This window comes from Onychomys torridus, chromosome X (assembly GCF_903995425.1).
Source record: "Onychomys torridus chromosome X, mOncTor1.1, whole genome shotgun sequence".
Lineage (NCBI taxonomy): Eukaryota > Metazoa > Chordata > Mammalia > Rodentia > Cricetidae > Onychomys > Onychomys torridus.
In genome coordinates this window covers 94,825,345-94,849,975 of record NC_050466.1, presented here as the reverse complement: position 1 = coordinate 94,849,975, position 24,631 = coordinate 94,825,345, and the positions used below count along the sequence as shown (strand labels likewise).

At 41.7% G+C, this 24,631-nt stretch overlaps 1 protein-coding gene across 1 annotated transcript in view; it reads left to right on the top strand.

The window, feature by feature from the left end:
• The first annotated feature begins 1,010 nt into the window (after window positions 1-1,010).
• The window catches only part of LOC118573608 (fibronectin type III domain containing protein 3C1-like), a 50,995-nt gene continuing 27,374 nt past the window's right edge, over window positions 1,011-24,631 (top strand). The window contains exons 1-4 of the mRNA XM_036173889.1: window positions 1,011-1,088; window positions 1,848-1,964; window positions 2,312-2,387; window positions 22,951-23,027. Of these exons, the coding sequence (XP_036029782.1) occupies window positions 1,011-1,088; window positions 1,848-1,964; window positions 2,312-2,387; window positions 22,951-23,027 (348 nt within the window). The remainder of the gene's footprint in view (window positions 1,089-1,847; window positions 1,965-2,311; window positions 2,388-22,950; window positions 23,028-24,631) is intronic.

Genomic DNA, 24,631 nt, shown 5'->3' with positions numbered 1-24,631 from the left:
AATAATGTAAGTTGTTTGGCACTCATGAGGAGACGTTTTAAAGCTATTAAAGGGGTGGCTATTCACTATCCTTCAAACGTTTAAAAAAAAAAAGTGTGTTTTTCCCTCTAAGATACAATCCAGATTTCTTCATGACTCCAAAACAGTAGTCTTTTCAAAATACTTACCTTTAATTTGTGGGAAAACAATATTCACAAATAAGAAGTCTCCTAAGACCACTTTAAAAACTTGCAAAGGAAATGATGTCACCAAATTATGATGTACAAATGCCTTTTTACTAAAAGGCTATGTCACAAAAACCACATTTCAAGACTTGCCTCACTCCAGAGAGGTTCCCTCTTAAGCATCTTCTTTCTATATCTTGAAAGTAATCGTGTTTTCCTTTCTGGTTTTCATTTAATAAGTGTGTATTTTGTTGCTTGGTGTCATCTATAGATGAAGTATTTCAATCGGGAAAGAAATATAAGTTTAAATGTTTAGTTTTAAAGTTTTACATTAGGTTTGAACTGTTTGGTTTAGTGTCCAAGACAGCTAAGGCAAATTTCTGTATTTCTAACATAATTAATTAGTTCTTACAATTACCTCTACAATATAAAATCTTATTTATAATTAATGTCATAAATTGGAAATCAGTTGTTTGAACTGGATGGGAGTGAATCAAATAGCCAATTACTTGTTTAACTAAACCCTTATTCATTGTGTTTAACAAGCTACCTTTGTTTGTCTTCACATGAATGAAGAGAAAACAATCAAGCAGAAACTGCCAACTCCACACTTGGCTCTGTCATTTATGAAGATCAATGATTACTTTAAATGATGTCTTAACGTAATTCCGCTCAAGTCAAACATTCCTAGAGAGGAAAATTAAGATGGATTTTCTCAGAAGAATCTTGTCATGTTTTGTCATTTAAAAACATGATTCTGATTACAATTGATTAATCTGTAAGTTTCTGTTTATTTGTTTTTTTTAGAAGTATCAATTAATGTGAAAGTCAATCCTTTTAGACTCAATGGAACATCAGCTTGCACCTATTCTTTCTGAAATACCTCCGACAGTGCCACTTATCAATGGAGATCCCATATACCCTGTAAGAGAAGTTTTGTTTCTTTTTATTTGCACTATAACTGGTTAAATGTCATGAAATCTGGCATTGGTTTTTATTTAGACTGTCACTTTTATGGTCACTTACTTGGGAAATTTTGTTTGATTGTTTCATTTTTATTTACTTTTTTTGTCTTTTCAGCACTGGTTCTTTTTCTTGTAAGCCTTTTGAAAATTAATTAAGACATTCAACATTAGCTTATCTTACATAAAATTTCCTTTTGGGTTAATTTAGCTGCTTCTTTATCCTCTTTTGCACAACTTCAAAGGCCTAGTCCTGTATTGTTAAGTTTCTGCTACCTACAGATTCATAGTGTGTACCTTTTGAAATTGTGAGTTTAATGAAGACTAATGTTCCTTCATGCTCATTCAGTTAGCAGTTCAATTATCTAATATTTGAAAGTATTGTATTTGAATAGTGATGACTTCTATGAGTAAGACTGGTTTCTAGAAAGAAAAAGTATACTTCAGATTTAGCATTTGCCCCTTTAATAGATTCAGTAGAAGGTCTAACATAATATATAATGTAAAAACATGACGGACTTTTTGTCTCTTAAATTAAAAAAAAAAAAGCAAAGATGGTATGTAAGCATAACAACATGGACAGAAATGATTGAAATATATGCATGCATGAAAATGTCAAAATAATGTTCATTTTTATTAACAGTGTTTGATAATAAAAGTTTTATTTCTAAAAATGACAAAAGTAAAATGGTTTTATAATCAAAATTACATTTTTTTTTAGATGGAGAGTTGCTTTCTGGACCCCAACGCCATGGCAACATATTCTAATTATTCACAGACCACGACTCAGCCTAAAATATATAACACCTGGCCTTCTTGTTCCCAATACTGGGCTCAAGTATGTCTGAATTTTACCTTCAGATAAATTTTATTTTCTGGGATTTTGCTTATTTGTTTGTAAAGGTTTTGTTCTAGGGGTAGATGCAGAGGAGAATAATGTCTTTCCACCCCAATGCACCTCTTTACTATGACCTTATTAAGCTTTACTTGGGTGGGGGGAATGACCTGTTCTTACTAAGGGGTATTGAATTTCTCCTAAATGCCCATTGACCCAATTGTACTCTTCTCCTTGAGGATTTTGAAATCCCCATAATTAGTGGGACTGAATATTATTCAAAAGGATAATAATGACTTTTTCCATAGATTTACATAAAAGTGTGTCATTAAATGATTATCTATTTCTAGATTGTATTCGTTCAAGTTAACCCTGGAGAGGTCCTTACCATAAAAGCCGATGATGGGTCCATTCAGCATGTTCAAGGTCTGTTAAAGTAGAATTAGATGTGTGTTGTCTTACAATCAGATCGAATGAACCTAAATATTATTGTAAAATTACTAACAATTCAGTAATATCTCTTACCGTTTATGAGACAGAATACATCAACAGCACACGAGCCAATTTCGCTGATCTTTCTAGAAATCTTCAAAACTCACTTTTAAAACATGAACACAAGTTAATTGAGGAATTTAATTCAAAGAAGTCCAGACACTGTAAATAGTGATTGTTACTTACCAGTTTTACTTTTGACTTAAATATGGGAATTTAATCGCTTACCTTACAATATGATCTGTGCTAATGCTTTTAATTGAATAGCAAATCTTTGAAGCAGTTAATGTCCTACAGACTAATACAGAGAACTATTTCTGTCCATTGAGATGTTTGGCATATTTGTCAGATTGGAGAATATCAAAAGGCAATGAAAATATCTGCATATACTTTTAATGTTTGCATCAAAATATAAGGCCACAAAAATGCAAGCTGACATATCAGGATATGTAGGCTACTTTTTATAGAGTACTATCTATAATATATTTGCAAAATTAAATAACACTTGAATTTTAGTGGCACATATTCTTATTAGAGTTAAATTCAGGCTTATTGAATTTATAAAGCTCAGTATAACTCATAAACAAAATGAAACATAAATTTCATTGTTTTGGAAAATTCCAGAAATGTCCTTTCCTCTTAATGGCCTTTCTCATCTTTTAAAAGGATGCAAATATATACATTTTTTACTTCATGTATGTACATAATGTATTGTGATCATACCTCCATTGCCCTCTTGCTCCCCCTCCAACTCACAATCTTCCTTATCCCATCTAGTCTCTCTTCTGTTTTCATGGATGTAGCTGCTTGTTTGGGTGAACAATTGAGTTTAATTAGGGTTTCTCGTATGATCATGGACAAAGGGTTTGCTATAGGAGTGTGGGCATCTTAGGAATGGCTACACCACTGAAGAAAATATCTGACCAGTCCAACCACCATTAACTGCCAATAATTCCTCAAGGGGGGTGTGGGGCCTTGTCAGCCTCTCCCCTCTAGGAACTGTTAACTGCCTATAAATCTTCAAAGACATATTTACATTCTAATTTTTATAAAAAAAAATGTTGTTCAAAGATAACATCTCATGTTAACCACCAATCTGTACAATCTACAGCAACAAAACTAGATATATATTATATAAATGTGTAGCATATATGTGTGAGTGTTTGATCGGTTTTAGAGTGTTCTGCTGGTAGAGAGCTCATTCCTCCACATTGCCAACAAATATTCCTTTAATGCCTAGCATGCACCATCATTGCACTAAATACCTAGTAATAATGTCCAGGAGCAAGGACACACATATAAAGTATTATACATAATAATCTTATATAACTATTTTAATTATGCATACACATTTTATTATGTATAAAAACAGAAATGATCTCAATTTTAAATAGTCAATGATAAAGTACATTGCTTTGTAGTCATAGACTTAGTATTAGCTATTTTAAATTAAGATAACTTTCTGGTTTTGTGCTAATTGTTTTATATTCTAAGGCAATTTTGATCTAGTGCTGTGCTGGGAATGACAGTAAAAAGCCAGAGGCCCAGCAAATGTACTTACCAGGCCAGAATAGATACAGGAAAGATTGACTAAATTGGCACAAATAGATATACAGTGGGCAGTTTGTGACAGAGAAAGTCACCTCCTGAAAGGGAATGGGATTCTTTTATACAGTTAGGGAAAGTTACTTAATCTTACCTCATGTGCTATTTGTGTGGGTCTATATTTGGATACATGAGCAAGCATCTCACTGTTTTGTTAAGTAGTAAATTGTATTGTGCCAATTGTTGGGAAGTTGGTCATTTAGAATAAGGCATCATTGATTCTTAAGAGTTATAAGGCTTCTTAGCAGGGCAGTGGTGGTGCACACCTTTAATCTCAGTACTTGGGAGGCAAAGGAAAGCGAATCTCTGTGAGTTCAAGGCCAGCCTAGTCTACAGAGCAGTTCCAGGACAGCCAGGACTACACAAAGAAACCCTGTGTGGGGGGAAAAAAAGGAATTATTAGGGTTTAAAACAGGATGTAGTCATATGCCTTTAATTCCAGAAATCGGAAGGCAGAGACAGGAGGATCTTTGTGAGTTCAAGGCTAGCCTGGTTTACAGATCAAGTTCCAGGACACCCAGGGGTAAATAGAAAGACATTGTCTCAAAAAAAAAAAAGAATTATTAGGCTTTAAATATTTGTATAAGGCTTCACAAGGCACTGTGGTCAGGCTCCAGATAGTGAGGGGCTGATTGCTAAAATGTGAGGTGTTTGCTTTTGTTCTTAGTCTTTTTATCTCTAAATTTGCTTCCTGATAGAGCAGCAGGGTCAAATGATTGACAAGGGGCAAAGATCATCTTCTGGAGCTTCTTCAGAGCTCAGACAGGTTAGAAAAGTGGACCTTACTGATGTTGCTGGTGTGTCATAGTGTTTTAAGACCACGGGTGATTCACAGAAGGTTTAAGAGGCATGCTGGAGGGGAAGGAGGGAATGCGTATCTCAAGAGGGTGAAGGCCTAATGGTAATATCAACTTGGAGATTGCGAAGTCGTTGACTGGGGAAAACAGGCACTGATGTCAGTGGTAATGTAAAGGCCCTACAACACTGCCATGGGAGCTTAATGGCCTTTAATATGGAAGATACCAACCAGACCAGAAGGTTAACTAAGAAAGACAGACAGACAGACAGAGGAGTTATGTCAGTGAATGATCCCAGGAGAAGAAAGCCAGCCCCTGTGTCCTCCCTGTGAGCAATCCCTCAGAGGTTATCGCCCTTAAATCAGATGCCTGCTCTTGAAAAGTGGCAAAGAAGTGTTATCAAAAATCTCGGGGAGTCTCAGGAGAACCATCACATAATACTAAGGAAATGGGGACCCTCTCTTGGGATTCTTAGTCTCATTAACAAAAATATAAGAATATACAACCGGAAAGTCAAAGGCAATTTATTAGAGTTTTAAAAGAATTTTTTTTCATGCAATGTGTTCTGATCACATTGTTTTCCTCCTCCAACTTCTCCCAGATACTCTCCACCTCCCAGCCCACTCTGAGTCCTATTGGAAATGAAAACTGGGCCTTTATTGGATCGTAGAGACTGGGAGAACCCAAAGCAAAGAATGATGTGCTCTATGAGGACAGCGGCTACCACTAAGGCCCTGTCTGTTTCAATGGGAAATGTGTCTAGCCATCTGTGAAAAGACACAACTAACTAGTAGATATTTGAATTTCTTGCATGGGAACATGCAAGCAAAATACATTCACCAATCCCCCCCCCCAGGCATAGTTCTTCTATGCTGGACAGTGTATAAAAGGGGAGGAGTCAGGAACCTTCAGTATTGGCCTGACAACAAGAAAGTCAAGCTTTAGAAACAGATACCAAGGAGTTGCTATGTCTATGAACAGAGCCTCAATTGGACAATAAATGCTTTAGTCTGTCTATATATATATATATATATATATAGAGAGAGAGAGAGAGAGAGAGAGAGACTTCTTGCTAGCTAGCTCTTATAACTTAACCCATTTCTATTAATCTATAAGCTGCTACATTGCCTTGCATTACCAGTCTGCTGGTGTTTTGCTGCTCCTTGGGTGGTGGCTGGCGTCTCCCTCAGTCTGCCCTTCTCTCTCTGTCTCTCTATTTGGATTTCCCACCTGGCTGTAAGCTTTCTTGCCATAAGCCAAAACAGCTTTATTTACTAACCAATGGGAACAGCATATATTCACAACAGTACAGAAAGACATCCCTCAGCAAGGTTGGAAGCCAGATGGCTTCATGTAGGACCAAGGTCTTAGGGGCATGTTTAATGGGGGTATCTCGAGCAGTGAGGAGACCCCTTTCTCTTCAGCTCCTTCATGATTGTTGATTACATGGAAAACATAGGCAAAAATCTGTGTAAAAGTTATCTCCTCTCTGCTCCCAGCTGGAGAGCCCTAGTGAAGGTCATTAGTTCTGGAATTATCTGGAAGGGGGGGCCAGATTCTGTGACTTCTGTGAGACTCACTACTACATACCCTGAAAGCCTTTTGTCCTGCCTCCGTAAAACTACCACTGTACTTGAACAAGTATCTTCCAGATGAGAAAGAGGAATCCTGTAGATCCAGTCTAGCACTGTAGAGAAAGTCAGTTATTTCCACACAGGTTTGCTGGAGAAGCTTGTCAGGCTTGGGATTAATGCCTATTTTGGGGTGAGTAATGGATTAGGATTTTTTGCCACTGTTTTTACAGTAAGCTCTGCAGTTTATAATAGAGCAATCTGGTGCTTGCTTGTTCTGTCTGATCTTCAGTGGAAAACTCTTGAGTTGAGATTTTCAAGGCTCTGGTTTGGCCTGTGAATCATCATACTCTGGCATGGGGTTAAGAGAGGTCTTCCAAACTAGGAGAGCCATTGGTGCCAATGCCCTGAGGTAAAGGCAGTATCTCTGTGCCACCAGGCTTGGAAAGATGAGCAGTTGGGCATCGAGAGGCCCCAAAGCCTTTGTTGAAATTCCCACTGCTACTCCATTTTGTTCATGCATATGCAAAGAAAAGATGTTTTAGTAAGAACTGTCAGAGCTAATGCTGGCTAGGAAGTAAGTGTCTGCTTTAGGAGGTCTAGGGTTCATGTCATTTCAGGGGTCCAATCTAATGGCTCTTCCTCTGGTTCCCTCAAGTTTTCATAGAGAGGTTTAGCTATCAGGTCAAACTGGTAAATTCAGATTCTGTAAAATCCTGCCATTCCTAAGTAGATCCTTAGCTGTTCTGTGGCTGGAGTGCCCATAGTTAAAACAAGATGGTTTTGGTAACTAGAAAGATTGCTTGTGCTGACCTTTATTTGGGTGGTCTGGGCCTTTCAAAGAGAAGCCTTCTAGCCACAGAAAGAGAGTTTTTGAAGAGTTAGGACAGTGTTTGGATCTGAACTGGACTTACCTGAGTTACAGATTAATATCCACATACTAAAGGAGGTCTCTGTGGAGACCTGAAAGATAGGGCTATCCCAAAAGTCCTGAGATAAGACTGCCCAGGAAGCTGGGTGGAGGGATCCTGCCTTTCTAATGTAAACAGGAGCTGAGAGTTTGGGTAGATAGCAGTACAAAGGAATGCATCCTCAAAGTCTAACACTAGGAACCAGAAGATAGTAGAGGGTGTCTGTTCTATGGGAATGTAAGGATTTGAAACCATGGCATGAATCAGAACCACAGCCTCATTTATAGTCCTCAAATCTTGGGCTGTTTTGTAGTACCCGTTTGACTTCTCTACTGTCCAGACAGGGGTATAGCATGAACAGTTAAACAGGAGTAGTAAGTAGCCCAGTAGCCCAAAATTTATCAATGAGAGGCTATAAGTCTTTCCCTATTTTGGACTTTAAAGATATTGGAGCATTTCAGAAAAGCTGTTAGGATTCTTAAGGACAACTGTGATAGGAGTGGCTGTTAAGGGAGTATTCAAGAATGGAGGTATCACAGACTTTGGGTGGAACTTTTTGTATGATGTAAGCATCTACTTTGGAGACTATATGGAGGACCTTTGAGGCCCCGAACAGCAACCAGGACAGCAGACGCACTGTTAAGAAAGCCATAGAGCCTCTGGAGACTTAAGTGGATCTGAAATTTAAACATTATGTCTCTGCCTAGGAAGGGGAGGGAGTAGCTAGGTAGGACCAGGAAAAAAATGAGTGAAAAGTTGTTTGTCTATCATACAAGTTTAAAAGGTTATAAAGCAGGCTTGCCATCAACACCAAGGAGAATCTGAGCCTAAAATGTCAAGCCTGAGAAGGTAATCAAGACACAATATTTCAGCCAGGCAGTGGTGGCTCTCATACCTTTAGTCTCAGAACTTGGGAGGCAGAGGCACAAGGATTTCTGTTAGTTTGAGGCCAGCCTGGTCTACAAAGTAAGTTCCAGGACAGCCAGGACTATGTAGAGAGACCCTGTCTCAAAAAGCCAAAAGACACAAAATTTCACATTATTGACAATAAATTATTTTTATCTCTGCCAGTTCTGGAGCTGCTAACGGCTCATCCATAAAGGTGGAGAATACAAAATTCTCTACATTCTTAGGGTCTATCTTAGTCTATTACTGTGAAGCGACACCATGACCAAGGCAACTTATAAAAGAAATTTAATTTAATTTGAGGCTTGCTTACAGTTTCAAAGAGTGAGTCCTTGTCCATCATGGTGGGGGGAGCAAGTAGGCAGGCATAACAGTGGAGCAGCAACCAGGAACTTACATTCCCAAAAATTGCAGGCAGAGAGAGAGAGAGAGAGACTGGGCCTGGCTTCAGCTTTTGAAACCTCAAAGCCCACCCCAGCAATACACCTCCTCCAACAATGCCACACCTACTCCAAGACCACACCTCCTAATCCTTCCTAAACAGTCCACCAACTGGGAACCAAACATTCAACTATATAAGCCTATGGGGCCGTTCTCATTCAAACCACCACAGGGCCCCATCAGTCCTTAAGGAAAGAGCTCCCTCTTTCTTTACTGATATCCTCATAGTCCAGGAAGAAAGTGTGAGAAGAGAAAAACAAGCGGCAAACGCACAGTGGTAGGGAGAGGTCTGTGTCTGAATAAACCTGAGAGGGGCTCTCATTAGAGAAAGGAAGAGAGCAAACTTTGCTCACAGGTTAGAATTTCTATCAAAGCTGAAGAAGGGAGTGAGGTCAGGTTGTACCAGGTAGTAGTCATGCTTGAACTAGCATTGCAGGAATAATATTAATGGTGTTGACTTGAGAAAGTTGACTATGGGAAGTTGAAACTGCTGGCCACAAAAAGGCTGCTCAAGCTGGACACAATCACAGGAAGAAGGAGCATTCAAGTTGGAATAAGGTTTATAGTGAGGAAGGGGCTGGAGTGGAGTGGCTTCCAATTCATACTCTTGAGCTGTTAATTCAGGCTGGGTGGCCACAAAGGAAGATTGGGTGGTATTACTTTTGCTCTGCTTCCTGCAGAAGGCCATCAGTCAGGGAAGTGAAGGGCCTGAAGGAGAATACCTTTGACTTGCTCCTCAGAGGTTGCTCAAGAGATTGTGACTCCCAAGGTTGCTAGGGAGAGGATCATCTACACAGCCAGGTGTGTCCTGACAGAGGTCAAGATCCAGATTGGGGTGCATACATCAGAAGAGAAGAGTGAGACTGTGGGGTTACAGGAACGTTATGAGGATGTCCACCTGTCCAATTCTTCAAGAGGCACATGCAAGCCTGGGAGCCACAAATCCAGAAGAGGTCCATAGTGTATGTCAGGCAGAGGAAAGGACAAAGCAGAATATCTGGGAGGGCTTCGCTGGGTGTTCGCAGTTTGGTATTAGAGTGTGCCAGAGAGAGATGGAGTGTCCTGTGACAGGCTGCATAGGGGTCACATGACAATCTGAAGGGGACTCCTCCAAGGTTAAGTTGAAGGTACTGAATTTTAGGATTTCAGAGAAATTGTGGGTAAGAATCAAATATCAGGTGGAGATGGAGTTGAAGATGGACAGAGGGGGACTAGGGATGGGAAAAGTAGGACATGGAGAAGAGAAGTCAGGATGGTGACCTCTTCCCTGGACGCCAAGGCTTTGGTCTCTGGTTGCTTAAAAGTGGACAATTCCATTAGTCCAAGGAGAACAGCAGACTGAAGAGAAAGAGGTGTGCTGGTGTGGTAGAGGGGAAGTGTAGTTAACTTGTAGTTACACAGACAGGAGTGGAGAAAGAGGACGCAAGGCCAGGCAAAGGGCGTTTTGACAGATGTCATGTAGAGCACAGAGTATGTGGATCACTAAATCACCCAAGTATCTCACCAAAGGGAGTAGTGAAGGGCAGTGAAGGAAGGGGCTTGCTCTCTAGCAGTGAGATTGCTCTCCTGATTATCAGCCTTGTGCTGTCCTCCGCCTCTACATTCACAGTGTGGAAAGCACAGAGGCCCACTTTTCAGTTAGCAGAGAGAGGAGTAGAGACCACCAAGGGTGACTTGGCGGGCCAGACAAAGGGCCTTTGGTGTGGCCTCCTGAAGAGATGTTGAGGGGGTTGTAGGCAGGTAAAAAAATCTCAGGAAATTAATTACAGTAGCCTGATTGCAGAAGTCTTTGCCTCAGCTCCAGCCATCCCATGCACATAATAATCGATTTCAGGGGTTTTCTACTAGGTGTGGTGCAGTTCCCCTGTTGAGGAAAGCCAAGCAGATATGAGGCAGGAAAGCCTGATCTGCTACCAGGAACAGGTGAACATAGTCCCAACATGAGGAGAGCAGGGAGGAGTTATGGGATTTCACGGGATTTGGTGGGTAGTAAGACAGTCTGGTTGAAGTATGGAAGTAAGGACCCCTGTCTCAGGGGGAGGGAGGGTAGTAAGAGGAGAGACAGATTGGGAAGTGGATCAGAGAGGACTCCGTCAGCCCTCCTTGTCCTCTGGGATGCAGCTGAGGCTCACCAAACTGGGTCTTTTGGTGAGGTACCAGTAGGGCTCCTGAAATTCAAACTCTGGTTGAATTTCTGTCTGTGTGATGGAGTGAGGTGGGGGAGAGGAGAAAAGTTATGTGTCCAAAAGAAAGAGATAGTGGGGAATATCCTGGCCCTAGACTGCTAGGACAACCCAGAGATGGGCCATTCAGTTCCCCAGGGAGACAGAGCCTTTGTCTGTCTTATGGCCTTTGCAGTGGATGATAGCATCCCTTTGAGGCAATATGGATGCTTTGAGGAGGAGGGGGAAAGCCTCTCATTGTTGATGGTGTTGGCCTTTGGTCTAAGGAAACACGATTCTCTCCAAATCTAGGAGATGGATTAAATGATGCTGTAGGTACATATAGGGTCAGGATAGACAATGACTGCAGCATTCCAGGTAAGACCCTGGTGAGTACAGTGAGCTCTGCCTGCTGAGGAGTGGTCTAAGGAAGGAGGAAGCTTGCCTCCTCCACTCACTGAGAATGGAAGCAGTTGAGAGTCTCATGATACCTTTCAACAATGGGAACCCAACAACGGGGGGCGGGGTCCTTGAGGGTGCTACCCTCAATCAACTTATCCAGGGTCCCAGGAATGAGAGTGGTATTGAGCTGGTGAAAAACCTTAAGGGTCTCATCTACTGTCTTGGAGTATTTGTGAGGTACGTGTGGTCACAGAAAGAGTGTTGTTTGTAGCTGAGAGCAGAGTGTCATGGATACTGGAGGGCAGGGCTGTCCAGAGGCTACAGGGTAGAGCAAGCTGATGTGATCAGACTCAAGGCAAAGGAGGAACTAGAGGAGAGGACAGGAAAAGACAGACTGATGAGTGATATAGTTTGAAGGCTGTTGGGAACAGAACTTGCCTGAAGTTAGAGACAGAAGGCGCCAGCTCTGACATGTGTCATCAGTTTGTTTACAGAAATAGGCTACAGGTTGGAGCTAATTACAGCAGTTGGGCCAGAAGAACTAGGGCCTGGTTGCACGTACTGAAGAGGTAAAGGTGGAAAGGTTGGAATAAGTTGGTAGCCCAAGTGCAGGAGTTCCAGGAAGATTCAGCTTCAGGATTGTAGCGGCTTTATGTATTTCTACAGTAGAAATCAAGTGACCATTGAAGTCACCATTTGATGTAGTATAAAAGGGTTCTGAGATAATAGCAGTGATGGGAATACAACTGGCAGTATCTTATGAGACCTAAAAATAAAAGAAGATCCTTCTTAGTATTAGAGAAATGGGTTGGGCTAATGTCCTCCTTCCAAGAAGCAGAAATTGTGTGGAGTATGGGGTGATTTTCACACCCAAATGGGGCATCTGGGATTGGATCAGCTGAGCCTTCTTCCTAGAGACTTGATATTGAAGGTTGGCTAGGAAATTGAGGAGGCTATGGATTTCTGGAGACAATTAATAGGAGAGGAAGTACAGGATCAGGCCTTCTATGTCTTGAAGAAGGGTGCTGGTGTGAAGGAAAGGAGTTTTCACAAACTTTGTCCAAAGTAGTAGACATTAAGAATCCTTGGGAGAGGATAGTCGAGATAAGTTTGAGTCAGGAGTCAGGCAAAATGTCACAGGTGGAAGGCAATAGTGAAGAAAGAAGCCTGGACGTCCAAGACTGTGAAGTGGTGATGGGGGAGGGGGAGATTTGAGAAAAGAGAGACTAAGTTTTGAGGACTACTAGATGGATGGGCTCACAGTTAGTAGGGTTTCCAGACTGTAAGGATAAGCTTACATTGGAGGGAGTTCTCAGAAATGTTACTCACAAAAACAAGGAAATAAAAGATGATGGGGTTGATACCAATAGCCCCAAGGAGGAGAATGGGTATTGAGCTATCAAAGTATATTCAGAATGGTTATTGTGGGAGATGAGAGACAAATGGTAGTATTGGGTAATACTGTAAAACTTTATGTCTCATACAATGGTGTCATCCTAGGAGTCACAGTTAGGGTCAATGAATGAATGAAGTTCTCCATCAGCCGCAGCCTAGCATGAGAGGATAAGTTGACAGGCTCCAAGCTTATGGAGTAAGTTCCTCCCTGGTAAGCAAAAGAGACTGAAGGGTAAGACAAGAAAAGACATGGTCTTGACATGTACCATCACCATCACCCTGTGTTCTGTGGACTCAGATGTTGTAGGGTACCTCAGTTGACAGCATCAGCACAGAAGACAAGATGATCATGAACCTTGTCACTCAATTCAGGCTCAGTAGGAAGACAGGATAGGCAAGTCTTCCTGCTAGGGAGGGGTGGTGGTCCTAGAAATAAGAGTCTAAAAAGGAGGACAGCTATGAGATGTCTCTGTGAGTTCACCAAAACTTCTTAAAGAGGTTATCAAGAAAGGGATGCTGGGAGGTGGTGGCGCACGCCTGTAATCCCAGCACTCGGGAGGCAGAGGCAGGCGGATCTCTGTGAGCTCGAGGCCAGCCTGGGCTACCAAGTGAGTTCCGGGAGAGGCGCAAAGCTACATGGAGAGAAAAAGAAAAAAGAAAAAAAAGAGGAAGGAAGAAAGGAAGGAAGGAAGGAAGGAAGGAAGGAAGAAGAAAGAAAGAAAGAAAGAAAGAAAGAAAGAAAGAAAAGGCAGAGATGCCACGGGACGATCAGGATGAAAGAGGCAACAAAAGGAAGCAGCCAGGACAATGAAGGTGCCATCCATGAGTTGGGGTCCTGCAGAAAGGCAGTGGCTCTTTCCCTTAAACTTTGTGCTCCATCTCTGTGACAGCTGACTTACCGATAAAGAATTAGCACTGTTCGTTCAGAAGTGCACATCCACCCTATGGGTAGCCTCCAGGATCGTGAGATCATGCATGGAAACAGCACCTAGGGAACATACAGAGCTGGTCTTAGATTGCCAGAAGCTAATGTACAACATCTTTGAGACTCTAATATTTGTTTGAAAAGAAAGGTTAACTGGTGACAAGTTATTCACAGGATGGTGGTCCCTATACCCACGTTCATCAAAGCCCCCAAGGTTCCCAGGAGGAGGATCTTCTTCACAGTCCAGTATGTCCTAACAGAGGTCAAGATGTGGATTGGGATTTGTGTCAGAGGAAGGTAAGAGTGCATACCCTTGTACAATTAACAGGAAGACACATGTATGCCTGGGAGCTACAAATCCCAAAGATTCCGGTGGTGTATGCCAGGCAGTGAAAGGTCAAAGCAGGATATCTGGAAGAGCTTCCCTGAGTGTCCACATTTGGTGTTAAGAGTTAGTGTGCCAGAGAGAGATGGAGTGTCCAAAGGCTAGGGCTGTGACAGGCTGCATAGGGGTGGCAGGGCAGTCTGGAGGGACACCTCCAAGGTTAAGTTGAAAATATTTTTAAGGCAGGATTTCAGAGAAATTATTCATATGAACTTAACAACAGGTATAAATGTAGTGGGGGGAGGAAATGAAAGAAGAGGACTAGACAGTGGGAAATGTAAGACCCAAGGAAAGGATCAGAAAGCAAATCTTCCCTGGCACTCAACAAATCTGGGTTTTGGTTTCTGACTGATTAATGGCAAGTGAAGGCAGACCTGACAAGAGAAGTGGATGGCATCATTAAAGGACTTCAGGAGATTGCTAGTGAGACAGTCTGGTTTAGGTAACAGGTGAGGGCCCAGACCCCTGTCTTAGAGGGAGGGAAAGAAGAAAGAGTAGGGGCAGAGTTGGGTGGTAGACTGGGGAGGATGCATTAGTCCATATCCTCTAGGATGCAAATGAGGCACATCAAGGTAGGTCCTGTGCAGGTGGAAGATTATTTAGTAACTAGTAAATTCAGGTCCCCAGGGTCAGAGGTGAGCTTCCTTATGGAGAAAAGTGGTGTCAATTGGAGCAACCTTGAAGTTTGGATGTGGTAGGGGTGGTTAAAATGAGCCTGTGTGGGCTCTCCCATGTGGGCTTCAGAGGGTTCACTGAAACAAGAATCAAAGCAAGATCTCAAGGTTTAAGGAGAGGAGCAAGGAGTAGTCTAGTGGGGTAGAGATAGGAGTGGGAGCATGGGAATTAGTAAAGGACTCTAGAAGAGTCTTAAGAAACTAAAATGGAGAGTTACTCAGTGAAGTAGGAGAGTCTTTTGATGGGTTCAGATTAGGAGGATGTGTGGGCTGAGAATGAGGGGTTATAAGGAACCTCAGGAAGTTTGAGGAATGCTAGGAGCAGAAAGAAATCCAGTTCCATAGTTGGAGAGAGAAGCAGGCTAGATTGTTCTGAAGATGCCATTTACTCTCTCTCTCCTTTCCCAGAGGACTGAGTATAATAAGGAATGTAGAAACTTCTGGAAATGTTTAGGGCACAGATGGTCCATTGAGTTATTTGATAAACAAATTCAAAGCCATTGTCAAATTAAATGGAAGGCCTGTATCCCTAAGTGAGAAATTATTTCGCTTAGTAGCCTAGAGGCCACAATGGAGGTACATTTGTTAGAAGTGGGGAAAGCCTCTACCCAATTTGTGAAAGTGTCAACTACAGCTACTACCAGGAAGTAATTGGTGTGTCTTATGGGAGGCATGAGTTGCACCATAAGTAGATGAGTTGAGAAAGATGGGGGCCTAATAGTTGCTTATGGAGAGACCCTTTGACAGATGTTACTCTGTTTACAGAGATCCTGTAAGTATTCTTTCACAAGAGAGGTGCGATGAACATGTGTACTAAGGACATTTCAGAGGGGAAAGTGTTTGGCCTGGAAAGTAGGAGTGACTCTCTTGGAGGAAAGAAAGGTTTTTCAATTGAGTAAAAGAGTACTGAGTTATTGAAATACCAGTAGGGTTCTCAAAGTTTGGCCTTAGTAGATCTGAGAGGAAGTGGAGGAGAGTAAAATATTGTTACTCAAGTTGCACATTGGTGGGAAGAGAAAACAACAGTTGAAGGAAGGTAACTTCGAAGGCTCTAGGGATGAGTAGAATGGCAGTTTCTAGAACTTTGTGGCATAAGGGGCCAGCTTTGATATGTAGTTCAATTTGTTTAGAGAAACAGTCAGCATGTTGGAGTAAGTCTCCCATTGGTTGGGCTAGAAGAACTAAGACCTGGTTATGAGCACTGCAGAGGTAAAGGTAGAAAAAGGTCAGGAGGGGCTGGGGAGCCCAAGGGCAGGAATTCCTGAGGGCCTGTTTCAGGGTGATAAAACCTTTATGCGTATCTGGAGAGGAAACCAGGTGACCATGAGATCATCTTTGGATGAAGCATAAAAAGGTTGGGAGAGACGCACAACACTGGAGGTCTACAGCTGCAAGTAGCCTCTGAGACATAAGGCTGAAAGGGATTGCATCCACAGTAGGTCTACTATGTCGTTGAGTAGAATGCTGAAGAAAGATGGGGATACTTGGGAGGACAAAAGGGGAGAGCAGAAGAGATCGAGAAGAAAGAAGAAAGAAGATAGACAGAGTACCTTTGAAGAACTTTTCCAAAGTGGTAGGAGCCATCTCAGAATCCCTGAGGAGTACAGTTCAGGTAAGTCATTGGGAGAAGTTAGACTCAGGGTCAGTCCAAATGAAAGGAGAAAGTTCCAAGGTTTGGCTAGGGGATAATGGTGAAGGAGGTGGCTCTGAGTCCAACATTGAAAAGGGATGTGATGTCTGGGGGATCTGAGAGAAAATAGTATAAGGTTGGGGGATACATGAGTGGGTGGGAACTAGGAGGGAGTTGACCTGTCAAAAGTCTGATACAAGGTGGTAGGAACATTGCGCTTTCAAACAGTAAGGATGGGCATGTTGTTGTTGGGGGAATTTGTGGGCATGGAGATATTCACAAGGAGGTAAGAGGTGATGGGTTTCAGTCCCTGCAGCCTGGCAGGGGGAAATGGGTACTTCAGAATTGTTACAAATCAAAAGGATGTCTGAGGGAAATGAGCACCAGGTGATGATGTTGAGCAGTTGTCAGGTGGCTTGTGTTTTATATAACAGGGTTGACTTTAGAGACAAAAACAGGATTGAGGAATGGAAGAGAGTCACCCTCAGGTGCAGTTTAGCACAAGAGGATAAATTGAGGATAATAGCCAAGAGAGACTTATGGTAAATCCAAGTTTATGAAGCAAGTGCCTTCCTAGAAAAGGAAATGGACAATGGGATAAGATGAAAAATTAGTGCATAAGAGCTATGTCCTAGAAGAAACAAATGAATTGGGGTATGAAATGTGGAATCTCCGGTTGGTCTTTCAGTAACAGGAAGGACGCTCTTGAGGGAAGGGAGAGCAGTAGAGGAGTTGGACAACAGAAGTTCCTCCACTTTGTTACCTTGTGCCAATGCTCAGTGAGCGAGGCTCTGGGCTCAAGAGCAGCAGGTTGAGGCACCGGATGGGAGATGGTTTGGGAGGGGCAATCGGCAGCAGCTCTAAAGGTAGAGTCTCCAAGGGAGAATGAAGGGAGTAGTCTCCTTCAAGAGGACAACTGGGGTAGGGGAACAGGATTGACACAGGAAAAGCCATCAAGGAGGCAGAAATCTTGTGCATAGAGAGCTTCCTGACACTTTCTGGTTCTTGTCCTAAAGTGCTCACGATCCTTGAGAATTTGCCAACTCAGATGTGCCTGCCATTCAGACCACAAAGAGACGTCCAATTTATATTGGTGCCAAGCCATTTACTGGGTCAGATTTCACTCCCAAGACCCAATTTAGAGAGGTTAGACAAAAACACCTCAAAGGAGATGTTGAAGGTATTTGGGGAAAAATTGGAAACCCATGGTGGTGAGGAGAGCCCAAGATGTTCTGAAGACCCCAGATCAGTGTCCATTTCAAGATGTCGCTTACCTGTGGGACATCTCCTGGAAAAGTCAAATCTGGGCAATACCCCAGGTGATCTCTTAGTCACCATGGGAGAGAAGCAAACAGAGTGGGTCACTCAACACTACAAGTACAGATCAGGATGCCTCCACAGTGCCAGAGCTGCTAAAGCAAGGAATGTGAGAGGAAGTGATGGAGAGAGGGGAGGAAGAGGAAGAGGAAAGAAAAAGAGAGGGGAGAGGGGAGAAAAGGACAGGAGAGATGAGAGGGAGGGAGGGAGGGAGGAGAGAGAGAGAGAGAGAGAGAGAGAGAGAGAGAGAGAGAGAGAAAGATCCAGCCCAATGGGTTACCCAGTACCCAGAGGGGATCAGAGAGGGGCTAAATCCTGCAGATGGTTTGGGGTGTCTAACAGGGAGCAACGCCCTGACCAGGACCCCATACACCTACAAAGTTGGCAACCATCTTTGTGATCTGAGGGCAAAGCTGAAAGAAATGAGTGAAGTAGAATGGGGTGAAAGCCAAGGAGTCCCCAGGATCGAGCCCAGGGGCAGCTACCACTGTTACCTGCTTCCTGGGATGCAAGAAGATCCTGGCTCTGAGGAGGTAGATCCACAGCTGTGTGGACAGGTTTGTTTTGAAATAAACCTAAGATCTCTCATCATTTTACAGGCTATGGTTCTATCAGAGCTGGGGAAGGGGCTTAGGTCAGGTTGGGCAAGTAATAGTCATGGTTAAACTCAAATGTGCAGGAATGGTGTTAGTGGTGTGAATTTTGAGAAGCTGGCTACAGGAAATGAAAACTGTTAGTCACAGGAAGAAGGGGCTATTCAAACTGGAATTTAATGACAGGAGGAGATGAGGCTGGAATGGAGGTTGCCTCTCAGTCATACTCTTGTTCTCTCACAAAATCATGGGCAGTTGTCCTTTTTAAGCTTTGATCCAAGGATGGGTTCTTTGGGTGGAAATTGGCCTTCCCTCACAGGGAAGAGAGGGCCTTTCTTGCTTCCCATTGGCCTATGCTTTGTAGATTGAACATGTCCTGGAGCGAGCTTATAGCCTGGTAACTTTTAGCACTCCTGGCTCAAATGTCCTTGCTAACAACTGCAATAACAGGAAAGAGTCCTGTGGCCCATAAATGAGCTAGTTCCCTGTGACAAAACAGGGTGGCTACCAAATAGAGCTCTAGGGTTTCCCGACAAGAGCAGGGAATAGACAATTGTGGCAACCATGTAGTAACCTCGCTCCTTCTCTCTTTACTCTTCTAGTATGCATCCTTGACTTGCTAGGTCCCCTTATGGTCAAGATCTTGAAGGCCATGTCTAATAAAGTGAAGCAAGAGTTTAGGATTCCTTTAAGCTTTTATCTAATATCTGGAGAGATTTGACTTGTAAAGTGTACAGCCAGGATGGCTTTCTGACATGCAGTCAAATTAGTATACTTCCACATGGTTTCAGCTAGCCTAGATTGAAAGCAAGTAGGGTTCTTGGGAGCACCGCTCTGTGCTATCTCCCACAAAGTGTTATAGTTATTAAGTTTGATAATAACCCTTTTCAAAATTCCCTCTAATAGACAGACAAGATACAGTCTTGGCAAGTCCTCCCCCCCACGCCAGTTTCTAATTCAGTGGCCTGATATGACCAGTGGAGCTACAAATCAGGCACCACCCCATAACCCTGACCTAACTAACCATAGACTGAGCAGAGCCTTGAGTGCTCACAAATGAAGACTTATCAAGGCTCTCAGCCAGGACTAAGTTTAGAGGTCATGGAATAGAATGGGAGAATCTATTAAGGCACATAGGATGTCTCTCTCACAACTGAAGATCGTGTGATACAGCCATGGAGACTTGGACATAAGGGACCCAAGAGTCTTTTCATAAGTTTCAACAAAATAGATCTAACTGTAGGATGTAGTTATAGCTCAGTATGCCATGAGGTGACAGGCATTCTTGATCTGGGAGTGGGTGTAAGGGCTAAATTTTGTTATAAAAGAAAATAAGGATTTTTTGTTCTTTTTTAAGAGTGGGGATCAAATTTAGGCCAGTTTTGAAACCACATCCCAGGGCACAGTCAGAGAAGATACAAGCCGTGGGTCTGATGAGAGTTGTGGTATTCATCTGGAAGGTATTTCTTGAGAGCAGTGGACTTCCCCTGTAGTCTGAGATGAGATCCAGTTTCACTGTACTGTCCTGTCAGAGGCATGTTCTAAGCTGGGGCATTCTCTGACAATAGCCTTCTGACTTGTAGAGGGAGAACAGTTTCAGTCCAGAACCAAACCCATTCAGTTCGTCAGGCTAGATTAGCCTTGAAAGGAAATCTCACAGACCAAAAATTGATCACAAAACAGTTGTGAGAAGGGGGGGTTGGGGATTGAGCTCAGTGGTAGAGCACTCACCTAGCAAGCACAAGGCCCCGGGTTCAGTCCTCAGCTCTGGGAGAAGAAAAAAAAAAAAACCCAGTTGTGAAGGAAAGGAGAGGACTCATCGCCCTGGAGAAGAGAACAGCCAGCTTACTGCCTCCAGTTGTGCAAAGCAGCAGCAAACACTGGGACAGAGAAAATGAGAGGGGCAAAAGAAGGAGGAGTCCTCACAGTACATGTGGGTTCATTCTGGACATGCTGCCAGGCACACCGCAGGCTGAGTGAGAACGGCTCCTTAGCCTTGTAGACTTATAGTGGACTTCCCTCCTTTCCACTGCCTTCTGTTCCCACCAAAGAGGAGCTTTGGCCAGAGTCTTCCAGTCACAAACAAGAAGTAAGGCTTTCCACAAGGGACACAAATAAACTCCTTGATAAGTAATACTCATTCAGAGTCATAGCTCAGAAGCCATTGGATCTCACCAAAAACAGCCCAAGCCTACTTTGCTGATGACCATAATCACTAGACTGTAAAAAGGCCAAAAGTGGCAAGAAAACAGTACTCTTCCAGCCACCAGAGTTTATCAGAAACAACAGTGGTTAGGCAAAGGCACCAGAGTAAAAGCATTTACCAGACCAGAACAGACAAGGAAATATTAAAGTAAATACACTAAACACTCTAGCTCCAAGAAGTGACAGACTTGTACTGCTCTCAACCCTAGCCACAGAAGCTTCTTACTGCAGAGGGTAGTGGTTAATTGGAGACTCATAACTCTTCAAAATGCTGAGAATTAGCAATTGTGAATGTTCTGCAGTAGATAGAGCATCTATATCAACACACACACACACACATGCACACACGCAAACACGCACGCGTGCATGGCAAAAAAAAAAAAATGCTGAGGGAGTATCTTGGAAGTAGGATCAGAAAGAACATAAGAGCCTGAGGATGGAGAGGACGTGACGTGGCTATTGCACATGAACTCAGCAGCTGTGATTATTGCATAAGACTACCACAAGATGAGGAGAGTTAAATTCCAGCTTCCACGCCTCACCCCTAGCTGAGGAGCTAATAATGGTAGTTGATGGCTATTGAGTGAGTGAGGGTCACTTCTCTTTGTGGGAGGGCCTCCATTGGTAGATTGCCTATGCCTCAGTGGCTGAACTCACACACGCACACTCACGCGCGCGCGCACACACACACACACACACACACCTGCGCAGCACTAACTGGACTTAGTGGGTTATATGATTTTAAAATATGAGGATGTAAAAGGAAATGGGGGATATGATGGAAGGGTGAGTAGAGCTGGAGGGAAGGAGTATGACCAAGATACAGTGTATACATATGTGAAAGTATCAAAAATAAAAGAAAATGTGCTGCAAAGACAGAAACACAGCAAGAAAATTCTCAGAGAAAGAACCACCCCTTGAAGAGAATGAGAATTCTTTTAAAGGAAAGATATTTAGTCTTATTTCATGCCATTTGTGTGAGTTCACATCTGGAGAGTAGCATCTATTTTGTTAAGCAGTAAATTTCATAGCACCCATTTTCTTTCTTGAGATTGACCATTTGGAGTGAGGTTCATAGGAAGTTATACTCTTGCTAAGGACTTCAAGAAGTCTGTTTGCTCTTGCAGAGGACCCAGGTTTATTTCCTAGCAGCCCACAGGGCAGCCCACAACCATTTGTAATTCCAATTCCAGTAGATTCAACAACTTTTTCTGGACTCTGCAGGCACCAGGCAAACACATGGTCCACATACATACGTGCAGATAAACACTCACATACATCAAATAAAACTAAATCATTTTTAAAAGAAGAGTCTAAATGTTTATCTAAGACATCTCAAGTCACTGCAGTGAAGTTCTGATTGATCAGTCTGATTTTGAAAGTGTGAGAATTTCTGTTTTTATCTTGTTGGGCTTTTTGTCTCTGCACTTATGTCTCCAGAACTTCTGAAAATATCATCTAACAGTAGATTTTAAATGATTGGTATGCAATATTCATCATGAACTCACAAATTACCATTCCAGGACCTTAAAAACTCATATATTCTTATAACTTAATACTAATTATAATAATTAGAAATAACCCAAAGAATGATGACATATAAGTGTCTATACTGTAACTTATAGTTGATACATACATTTGCATATCATATAATATGTGGTATAAAAGTGCAGCATTGCAGGAATAATTCTAAGCCCTTCTTTATAGTAGCTCATTTCCTAAAAACTGTTCACCTTTTTATTTTTTGAAGATGTATTTATTTTTATTTTATGTGTGTGAGTGTTTTACCTGCATGTGCATCTGTGCACCATGTGTGTGCAGTACCCATGGAGGCCAGAAGAGAGCATCAGATACCCTGAAACTGGAGTTAACAAATGGCTGTGAGACACCATGTGGGAGCTGGGAATCGAACCCAGGTCCTCTGGAAGATCAGGCAGTGTTCTTAGCCACTGAACCATCTCCCCAGACCCCTGTTTCACTTTTTAAATTATTTCTTTTATTTTGAGATTATAATATAATTACATCATTCCCCCCTACCCTTTTCTCCCTCCAAACTATTCCATATAGCCAGCCCTCCTTGCTCTCTTACAGGCCTCTTTTTTCATTAATTGTTGTTACATACATATATGTGTATATATTTGCTTTAATATTATTGGAAGGACATCCCAAAATAAAATTTCCTTTCATTTGTATTAGGTCATATCACTGCAAGAAATTATTGTATGACACAGAGTAAAATTTTAGGCAGTATAGTCATGGTAAGTGAAAAAACACTCTCAGAAAGCTGATAGTTCATTTTCATTCACAGTGAACTGGCCAATATTTTTATAATATATGTTTTACCCAGTACTCGTTATATATCCCCTAATTATATTCCATTGGTTGAAATGAATTTCCAGTCATTAATCTATTCTTTGGCAGTGGGTCATTAATCTATTCTTTGTCAGTGGGCTTTGTGAATATGCAACAATATCCTTTCAAAATGGCTGTTGTTGAAGCTCAGTGCTGATTTTCACTATGCAAAGTTAACTGGATTCTGTGATGGACTTTGTTTAAAATTCATTCATAATTCTCTTAGGACCTGCAGAGGTACCTCTGATAGCGCCAACGGGTAGTTTTCCACCAATATACCTTCCTCCTGGTTACGGAACTCAGGTATGCTAATGTGGTTTTTGTTTGGTGTCTAGCTCTATATTATCATTTAACATTTTTACAATGTAACTGTATGATAATAGATTTTCAGAAATACATACTTACTTAGCCTACTGTTGTCATTTCTTTAAATTTTGCTTTTAACTAAACCTTTAATTATTTCAAGTGATTGACTTTAACCAAACCTCCCTTAGATTGCCTCATAAATGATACCTAATTGTTTACTGGGGTTGTTGTTGTTGTTGTTGTTGTTGTTGTTGGGGTTTTTTTGTTTTGTTTTGTTTTGTTTTGTTTTTGTTTTTCGAGACAGGGTTTCTCTGTGTAGCTTTGGAGCCTGTCCTGGATCTCGCTCTGTAGACCAGGCTGGCCTCAAACTCACAGAGATCCACCTGCCTCTGCCTCCCAAGTGCTGGAATTACAGGCATGCGCCAGCACCACCCGGCCTGTTTACTGAAATTATATCATGTAATATTTAATAAACTTCCAGTGCTTTGTAAAGTTTGTTAATCCACTTTAAGTACCATTACAATTTTTACAATATGGTTTCCGATAACGTACAATCTTTAGTCCTTAAAATCACATAGTATTTTCAACTCAGTAGTGTTTCATTCTTAAAGACCTAAGAAAACTTTGAAGAAATTCCTCAGATATTTATTTTGTACCTGAAATGAGCAGGCAGATAGCACTCCTACTGAGATTAAGAAAATATTCAATGACTTTGAAAATAGAGACTTGAGAAGATATGTTGTTATCCTTCTTCATAGCCTTTGTCTTCATAGCTTATTTGGTTGTGTATATTGCATAGTGGTGTAGATGCAGAACATGCCAAACAAGTCAGTATAATGCACATTAATTCTAAACAAAATTATTAGTAAGAAAATACCTAATGAAAAGATGCATGCACTTGTGCCTGCACTCAGCAATTTTACTTTAAATTCTTTAATAAGTAAAATCTTTAATTTATCAGATAGACACATTTTTACAACTTTGGAATGATATATTAATCAGATAGATAGATAGATAGATAGATAGATAGATAGATAGATAGATAGATAGATTCCTTCCAGTGCTGTTTACAATCACAAAAAGGTCTGAAAACAGACCCAGTGCCTGTAAATGAGTGAGTGTAGTACATATGCAGATAATGGAGCAGAATAAAAATAAGCAAAAAATTGGGAAAATAGAGCTAGGTGTGGTGGCGCACGCCTTTAATCCAAGCACTGGTGAGAGGCAGAGGCAGGTGGATCTCTGTGAGTTCAAGGCTAGCATTTACAGAATGAGTTCCAGGACAACCAAAGCTACATAGTTAGACTCTGTCTCAAAAGGGGGAGGGGGAGGGGTATTTATAAGCCTATGCAGAAAAGTCTTCAAAGGTATATTACTAAATAAAAAGGAAAGTAAAATACAGAATAAGAATGCTACTGTGATGTACTAAAAAGAAGGAAAACAAGAAGTTTTCGAAGTGTTCTTAAGAAATTCACAGTAGTCTCCAGTTGTGAAGCATTGAGGAAGTAAGGATTAAGAAGAGTAGTTTTAAATTATATGGTTCACTTTAAGGTTTGGAAATGTGTCAGAAATTACCTCTTTTTTTTTTTTTTTAAAAAAAA